We start from the raw sequence: 9,721 nt of genomic DNA, 5'->3' as shown, positions 1-9,721 counted from the left end.
CTTGGTTCTCTGAGTGCATCCTCTTGGGAGTTCAGCTTCATGCCTTTACCTATCGTGGTATTTGCAGTTCTCCCACTCTCAGACTGGGACTTGGGCTACGGTTTCCTGTGTATCTACCATCCTTAACCTGCAGGTCCCACTGTAGCACAGGCACCTGCGGTTCTTCCTTTCGAGAGTCTATAACCAGTGGTGTCCAGTGACCAGAAAGCCTTCTTTAAACCAACGTATTGTTAAAACATATAGTAAGAATGGGGGGAAGGAAGGGGGAAAGCAAGCCTGGGGCTTCTGCCCTGCAGCAGGGTGGTGGTACTAGGGGCCTCTGCCCTGTGGGGAGGAGGATCTCGGGACTTCAGCCCCACAGGGCACACCTGCTGGGGCTCGGGGCTTAAGCAGGACCGTGGCTTAAGCCCAAAGCCCCGAGCCCTGGCAGGCACCTCCTGCATGGCTGAAGCCATGAGCCCCAGCAGGCATGCGTCATCTCTTGAATTTGTGAAGATTTTTGTATGCAGCTCGGACAGTCAGTAAATTTGGCCAGCCCTACTATATGTTGTCTCCTCCAGTTCATTCAGTGTGTCAGCTTGCAAAGAGCAGGTCTGTACTTATGTTGCATTCTAATGAAGCTATGTGTTTGAGGAATTCTGCTGATTTATGTTGAGTTTTTACATCAGATAAATTGGATAGAATCATGCTGTTTGAAAATACTTGACTTCTTAAATGTTTCAACTGTAGGAAATTGAAAAGGCTGTAATTAATTATATTAGGAATATTCACACAATATTAGTGAATTTACTTCATTTCAGTTGCTGTAAAATGCAGACCAAAATCATATGCTACCTGCTAAACTTTGTAACAGCCACTCTAACTACATTTATACAGGCAAGAATAATTGAAACTAGAATGAAAACATTTATTTACTTGTAGTTGGAGTCAAACTGTGGGGTGTCTTGTTTGATTTGAAATCTAGCACTACTGTACATCTCTGCAAGCCCTATGACCCAATTTTCAAGTACCATTCCATGAATGTTAACGTTAAATATGTAGGCATATTCCCTAGTATACAAACCCTGTGTTTTTGTATCCAAATAGCTATTTATTTGCAGGGCCACCCAGAGGATTCAGGAGGCCTGGGGTCTTCGGTGGCAGGGGGCCCCCGCTGCCGAATTGCTGCTGAAGACCCAGCACTTCGGCGGTGGGTCCCGTAGCGGAAGGACCCCCCCACTGCTGAACTGCCGCTGAAGACCCGGAGCGGAAGAAGCTCCGGGGGCTTGGGCCCTGCAAGAGTTTTCCAGGGCCCCCGGAGTGAGTGAAGGACCCCGCTCCAGGGGCCCCGAAAAACTCTCGTGGGGGCCCCTGCGGGGCCTGGGGCAAATTGCCCCACTTGCCCTCCTCCCTCCCCCCCCCCCGGGTGGCCCTGTTTCTTTGTGGGGAACCTCCCCACCCCCAGTTCTGCTGTTGTATTAATGGAAGTGTGGTGAAAACATTGTCCTCTTAGTTCTCTAGATTGGATAAACTACTAAAACATTTATTAGCAGCAATGAAACCAAAATATATTTCATGCTGAATTATATTCTATATTGCTAGGCAGTGGGGGTGAAGAGGTGTAGAATACGCATTGGATCCTTTCGGGGGGGGGGGGGGAATATCTGTTGGTTCTGCATGGAAAAGCAGTGTAGGTATAAATAAATATGAGTCTGCTTCTAAAGTATCTACCTTATTTTTAAATATTTTTGCGGGTGGAATAGTTACTATTGTTTATTCAGGGGTGTGTTTGTTACATTTCATGACAAAAATGGCCTTGTAAAGCATTTGTAGAAAGGATGATCTAAGTGATGTATCTGTGTAGGAACAGATTTGTTTCAAATCTAATTCAATATTTAATGCAAAACAATTAGTGAAATTTGTGAATTTATACTTCAAGGAACCAAATAGTTAAAGAATGGTCCAGCCTTATTAGGTATCAGTAGGACTTGAAACTCAAGCCTAGAATAGACTGCAATTCCTGCATTTGCCTATAAGTAACCATTCAGACAGCTTTATAATTTCCCCACTATTCATTTGTGCACCAACAAACTCTAGTTGAATCAACATCTGTTTTTCAAAGAAAGGAAATCTAACCCTCTCTTCTAATTTCCTGCATTTGTCATTTAAACAAATATCAATGAAGGATTCAACAAAATGCTATGTTCAGCCAAAACAATACATAAAATACTGTGTGCTTGTTTTATCCTCATTCTAACACCAAGTCCTCCCTCCAGTGGTTGCTGTTACATTTCTTTTTTTAACTTTTGTCGAAAAGAATTGGTAAATTGTATTTTTTTCAAAGCAGAGTTCTCTTGTGCTTCTAGGTTGGCAGGTGATCATCTGGGTTTTCTATTCTTTCCTCAGTGGCAGGCTCATCACCTAGTAGATGAACCCAGTCTGGAAACTGTAGGAGCAAAGTACCCAGAGTCCTGTCTTTCACCTAGACTCATAGACCCCAAGGTCAGAAGGGACCACCATGATCATCTGGTCTGACCCCCTGCATGCTGCAGGCCACAAAACCGTCCCTACCCCTTCCCTGGACTCTGCTGTTGAAGTCCCCAATCCTATGTTTTAGTGACTTCAATTGGCAGAGACCCTCCTGCTAGTGATCCCTGCCCCATGCTGCGGAGGAAGGCGAAAAACCTCCAGAGGCTCAGCCAATCTACCCTGGAGGAAAATTCCTTCCCGACCCCAAATATGGCGCTCAGTAAGACCCCGAGCATGTAGGCAAGAGTCTCTAGCCTGACCCCTGTTAGCCATTATACTATTTACCTACCATTGCTTGGTATTCCTTGGCTACTATGTTTTACCACTAAACCATTCCCTCCATAAACTTATCTAACTTAATCTTAAAACCAGACAGGTCCGTCGCCCCCACCGTTTCCCTCGGAAGGCCGTTCCAATATTTCACCCCTCTGACGGTCAGAAACCTTCGTCTAATTTCAAGCCTGAACTTCCCCACAGCCAGTTTATATCCATTCGTTCTCGTGTCCACATTAGTACTAACCTAACTTTTGCATATGGCACTGCCCTAGTGTTGGCTTTACATTGATTTATCTGACTTATTTTTTAATTTAAAATATTCACTCCATGTTCAAATTTTATTTGTTTTCCTGACTAGTAACAATTCTTTAGGGACTTGTCTACAACCTGTAATTGTGTTAACTAACCTGTGTTAAAATAGGATTACAAATTGTTGTGTAGGTGAGGTCTGGGAGGACAAAGAACTAGACATCATAAGCTGCAGTGTCTAAAGTAGTTTCTTTGAAATGTGTTGTCACATTGATCAGGTGTTCTGGTTTCTACCACTTAGATGTTCATTAAAATGATTTTTTTCCAAATGCCGTAATGGTATTTACATACAGTGTGGTGTCACCATTGCTTTGCTACAAATGCATATATTAATGAATGACAGGAATTTATATTCAATGAACTCTCACTTAGTAGTCTGTTTTGCAACACTTGCAAATAATGAGACCAGATTTTCTGACTGTTGATTTAGGCATTTCCTCCTTGACGTTATTTTGCTTGGGTGAGATATAAATTTAAAAAATAAATATGTTACAGGAAAATTTAAAAAATTCTCTACCTAGTTTTATTATTGTTTAAGTATCTTTTATGAGTGCAGCATTATTTTTATCTAGTAAAAATGTAAGTTTGCTAGAACATGCAGATTTTGTTAGTCTTGTTTAGATTAATCATGTTGAAATGTGTCAGAGCTGGAGAAGTGCAGAATCTGAGTTGGGGTCCTGGGTAAAAGATGAGGTGAATTGGGGGAGCCTTAAGTTTTAGAGGCACTAAAAGTGTGCTGCCATTGCATGGTAGTAGAGTTTGAGCAGTCTTATGTGTGAGAACAAAGAAGAATGTTCTCCCATAGGTTATACTTGCTTAATGAATTACTGGACCTAATATCAGTTTTTAGAATTTATGTACTCTTTAGCTGACAAATAACCTTTTAATTGTTGCATGTGATTTTTTTCGCCTTTAAACCAGAAGCTATAACAAAACATGTTACCTTGATACTACTTTTTCTCTAAGACCATGAGTGCATGATATCCATAGTATTGTAAATCTGCTAAAACAGAACATATGGCAGCGTTTATGCTATTTAAATAAAATTAACCCCCTTAACCTTCCAACATTGGTTTGCTTATTAAATATCCCTGTTAACTAGTTAGTATCACAGTGACCTACCAAAACTGAAATTATCTTGGGGTTCCTACTTGTAGATGTAAGTCTGAGGGAGTTAGGAGTATATCAGGCTTCATCCTATTAGTCTTTGGAGGGAAGATTAGCAAACCTATATTGGAAATTGTTCCAAATTTCTACCAAAATGTGGTTCATGCAAACACAGCCATGATAAGATGTATTGTGGAGAAGGATAAATCAAATGGATGGTGATTGAAATTTGTAACCAAGAATCCAAAAAGCTGAAGGGTAGAGGAGGTGGGAGGGGTTCAGTGCTCTGACAGTCCTTTATTTAAAAAAATAAAGCTGAGTTGCTATGTTGGTATTCTCCCTAGTGTCAAATTCAAAGGTCACAGAGTTGAGTGTTTGAGGTCCTCTGCTGAAAATGGAAAAATATAATTATCTTTTGCTGCTAATGATCTCTCATGCTAAATAAATCTAGGAATACTGCATGACTGGACACTTATTCTTTATAAATTCTAGATACTGAGTAAACAGGGCATACAAGAAATATTCCTGTGTTCTTTGTTTTGAAATAGTTACTCGGTAAAGATTACACATGACCTGTTGTTTATAGTTTTATTAATACATAGTGGATTCTCTGTTGGGATTGCAGAAGGCAAGAAGATATGATGATTGCTTTGTGTAGTTCACAGAAAAAAATTGCAGAAAGAGATGTTTTGAATATACTTTTAGGTCTAACCATTTCTTGCAAACCCATATTTAAACAGTAGTGATTATCAAGAGCTATGAAATATGTCCAATTCACATCAGTAAAAACCTTCTGCCACTTTATTCTCTGTAACCTAACCCCCATCAGAAAATTAATACCAAATAAACGATGTCAAATGCACATATTAATGTATTTTTTCACACAGTGCACAGTCAACCTGTGGAACTCCTTGCCAGAGGATGTTGTGAAGGCCAAGATTATAACAGGGTTCAAAAAAGAACTAAATAAGTTCATGGAGGATAGGTCCATCAGTGGCTATTAGCCAGGATGAACAGGGATGGTGTCCTTAGCCTCTGTTTGCCAGAAGCTGGGAATGGATGACCGGGATAGATCGCTTGCTGATTACCTGTTCTTTTCATTCCCTCTGGGGCAGCTGACATTGGCCACTGTCAGAAGACAGGATACTAGGCTAGATGGACCTTTGGTCTGAGCCAGTATGGCCATTCTTGTGTTCTAATATATATCAAATATATCTAACTACTTGTTGGCTGCATTTTTCAATAGTGTTTATCTTTGGTCATGCAGACTTATAATTCTGAATGTTTATTAGAAAAACTAAATTGGGAATTTATTATAATCTTGATTTAGGTATACCAGCTGTGCCACAATAAGGAAAACAACCTGGAGGTAAAAATGTAATAGAATAAGAGAGCAATAGACAGTGCCAAGAGTAACAGCAGTTGGTATTGCCACTGCTTTGGTTACAACTACATTGTGATGAATGATGTACTAAGCAGCTTTCTAAGTCTGCATGCGGGATACTCAGAAAAATTAATTTGATTTAACTAAGGGTGTGAATTTAAAGTGGATTGGTTAAACCACATTAAACTCCTATGTGAACACTCCTATTCCAAATTAAAGTGGCCTTAATTTGGTTTATCTTAATTCACATTGGAATTCACTGAAGTCCGGCCGTTTAAATTATAAGAGCATCTACATTGGGGCTTAATGCGGTTTAAATAATCCACTTTAAATTCACACCTTTAGTTAATTTGGATAAATTTTTGAGTGCTGCTGTGTCTTAAACTAGGTTGCTGTAATGTAACTCTAGTCACTGTATGTAAATTTAGCAAAACCTAATCCTATGTGGGTATATTAAGGACAATAAATGGTAACTGCAGTTTAATATGGGAATAATCTAATTGGATTGGGGATTGCTGTTGGTCCTTTATGCTTTTAGTTTATATCTCCCATTTGTTACATTGAGCTTCAATAATTACAAACCATATGCAATTTGGAAGAGCAACAGGTTCGCACTTCTAACCTTCTATTGGAATGGTTGTAACGGAACATCAATTAGATTCTAATGAACTAATCTTTACCATTACCACTGTGAAATGGAATTCTTCACCAGTCATTGCAGGGTGGCTTATAAAGGGACCACACTATTTTTCTTAATTTTTTATGAGGTTGTTATATTTTTAAGTATGATATTGCTGTTAGTGGATTAATAAATGCATTAGTGGTTTCTCAAGGCAAGTGTAAAAATCAACCCTAACTTTATCTTTGTGAATAGTATATCAAATGTATTTTAAATTTTATTTCCAGCAGAAAACTCATTTTTGAAATCATTTATACATATATTTATATTTTAATGGTATGCATAATAACATGTGATATCTAGTTAAGCAGAGATCAATGAACTGGCTAGTTCCTGACTTTGATGATTGATTTTTAGCTCATCCTGTGAAGATTGATGTCCTTTTCCTTCATCACTTTAATTTTGTTGACAATTTGGATAAACATGGCACAGCTCCAGCAAGGAGGCCCAGATGAAAAAGAAAAAACTACTGCACTAAAAGGTATAAACTTTTTTTTTTTTATATTTATATGTATGTGTGTATGTATGTGTATGTATGTATAGATATAAATTATTTCAGAGTCCTTTATTTAAAATTAAGGAAAGGGAAATAGAAACAGAATTGCTTTGTTGTAGCTGTGGTTTAGGATCCTGGGAATTACCAAAATGGATTAGACTGGTGGTCCATCTACTGCAGTATCCCGTCTCTAACAATGTCCAATATCCGTTGTTTCAGAGGAAGGCACAAGAAAACTGAACTTAGTGGTCAGTAATGGAATAACCTGTTTATAAGTTTATGTTTGCAGAAATTATCCTTTGAGAAGACAATTCATGTAATTTAGGCATTCTTATTTTTCAGGAGCCACTGGGGAGGAATATTCATGTCAACTTCATGCTACTGATGTTTTATTGCTGAATAACTGTTTACCATATTAAAAACCTCTTTAACTACACAGTGTTTGGAAATATATTTATAAGGCACTGATCCGAGTGAACCAACTGTACAATTATAGACTCGTGTATTTCAACAAAACAAATAACAGTAGGAATTAGGATCTAAATGGTTTAATGGATAAAATACTTTTTGTTCAGGGCTAGTTAACTGTAGTCCTCTTCTAGATAGTATTTTTCGAGTCTGGAAGTACATAGGATAGATTAGTCCCACAACTCATCTGACAAAAAGACTGGATTTCTGGAGATTTGACATAATTTCTGTTGCACTGGGGGTAAGCACACATTGCAAGTTCTTGCATTATACCATTATCTAAATACGCCTCTACAAAGGAAATAAAAGTACATTTTGAAACACCAGTGTTAAAATTGGATGTCTACAAATGCATTGACAAAAATTTACCTTTTATGAAATGATTATTGTAGAGTACATACTTCTGTTATAAGCCTGTGCTTTTTGAGACCTTTCAGTAAAACTAAGTTCTCTTGCTGTTGCTCAGTATAAAGCTGCATTTTTGGGGAAAGGTTTGGTGAAATTCCATTTTGTCATTTATCAGAGATGATAGTATTTTTGACAAGTTTAAAAACCTACAGGTAATTATTTTCTGCACTCAGAAAACTAAAACTTGTCTTCAAACTTATCATTGACTTAATCTTAATTAAAGCGACATGTCTTGGAATATTCCAATGATGAAGTTATCAGTGTTGGAAAGTTGTATACTTCACATGATTTAGTTAATAGATATTAAGTCTTAGACTATCTCCTGCTGGACATCAAACTTAAACGTTAGTGAACCAACATGGAGATCAGTTCCAGAGTCAAGGTCCTCTGCCTAGAATGATTAACCAGAGCTCCCAAAAGCTCACATCTAAGGACAGTTAGCTAAGATTAGCTGAGTTACTATTGTTATGTCAAGAGGGTACCTAGGAAAAGAGCAGTCATCTAGGTAGCAAGAACCCAGGCCAAGTGGGGCTTTGTAGATTACTACTTTGAATTGCCCTTGTCACCAGTAGGAAACTAGTCCTGAATATGGAACAAATGTAATATGCTCCATGTGGCCCACACTGTTAAGAAGTGGGCTGTGCTTTTCTGCAGTTACTGAAACATCTGTGTAGTCTTCTTGGAGCTACCCTCCAAGCAGAGCAAATTACAGAAGTGTGAGAACTGTCATGGAGTTCAATTTTGAGAGAAATGGACACAACTTCCTAGTAAGGCTGTCGATAAATCGCAGTTAACTCGCACGATTAACTCAAAAAAATTAATCGTGATTAAAAAAATTAATCACGATTAATTGCACTGTTAAACAATAGAATACCAATTGAAATTTATTAAATATTTTTTCATGTTTTTCTGCATTTTCGAATATATTGATTTCTATCTACAACACAGAATACAAAGTGTACAGTGCTCACTTTATATTACTTTTTATTACAAATATTTGCACTGTCAAAATGACAAAAGAAATAGTGTTTTTCTATTCACCTCAGACAAGTACTGTAGAGCAATCTCTTTATTGTGAAACTATAACTTACAAATGTAGATTTTTTTTGTTACATAACTGCACTCAAAAACAAAACAATGTAAAACTTTAGAGCCTACATGTCCACTCAGTCCTCCTTCTTGTTCAGCCAATCACTAAGACAAACAAGTTTGCTTACATTTGTGGGAGATCATGCTGCCCACTACTTATGTACAATGTCACCTAAAAGTGAGGACAGACATTTGCATGGCACTTTTATAGCTGGCGTTGCAAGGTAGTTACATGCCAGATATGTTAAACATTTGTATGATTCGGCCACCGTTTCAAAGGACATATTTCCATGCCGATGATGCTCATTTAAAAAAAAAAAAATACGCTAATTAAATTTGTGACTGAACTGCTTAGGAGGAGAATTATATGTCTCTTGTTCTGTTTTACCTGCATTCTGCCATATATTTCATGTTATAGCAGTCTCGGATGATGACCCAGCACATGTTTGAAGGATAGTTTCACAGCAGATTTGACAAAATGCAAAGAAGGTACCAATGTAAGATTTCTGAAAATAGCTACAGCACTCGACTCAAGGGTTAAGAATCTGAAGTGTTGTCCAAAGTCTGAGAGGGACGAGGTGTGAAGCATGGTTTCAGAAGTCTTAAAAGAGCAACACTCAGATATGGAAACTATAGAACCCTAACCACCAAAAAAGAAACTCAACCTTCTGCTGGTGGCATCTGACTTGGATGATGAAAATGAACATGTCAGGCCACTCTGCTTTGGATTGTTATCGAGCAGAACCCGCCATCAGCATGGATTCATGTCCTTTGGAATGGTGGTTGAAGCCTGAATATTTAGCATGTAAATTTCTTGTGACGCCGGCTACAACATTGTCATGCAAACGTTTTTTCTCACTTTCAGGTGACATGGTAAACAGGAAGTGGGCAGCATTATCTCCTGCAAATTGTAATCAAACTTGTTTGTCTGAGTGATTGGCTGAAGTAGGACTGAATGGCCATGTAGGTTCTAAACTTTTATATTATTTTATTTTTG

At 38.2% G+C, this 9,721-nt stretch overlaps 1 protein-coding gene across 4 annotated transcripts in view; it reads left to right on the top strand.

Annotated features, from left to right (window-relative positions):
- Nucleotides 1-9,721, top strand: part of FAM172A (family with sequence similarity 172 member A) — a 343,790-nt gene that overhangs the window by 30,570 nt on the left and 303,499 nt on the right. For all 4 annotated transcript variants that reach the window (XM_034774035.1, XM_034774034.1, XM_034774032.1 and 1 more), the window contains one exon: nucleotides 6,621-6,744. In XM_034774035.1, coding sequence (XP_034629926.1) covers nucleotides 6,639-6,744 — 106 coding nt within the window. In that variant the 5' untranslated portion in view covers nucleotides 6,621-6,638. The remainder of the gene's footprint in view (nucleotides 1-6,620; nucleotides 6,745-9,721) is intronic.

This window comes from Trachemys scripta, chromosome 6 (genome assembly GCF_013100865.1).
Source record: "Trachemys scripta elegans isolate TJP31775 chromosome 6, CAS_Tse_1.0, whole genome shotgun sequence".
NCBI classification, from domain to species: Eukaryota; Metazoa; Chordata; order Testudines; family Emydidae; genus Trachemys; species Trachemys scripta.
The sequence above is the reverse complement of the archived record's forward strand: the minus strand, read 5'-3'. Positions and strand labels throughout refer to the sequence as shown.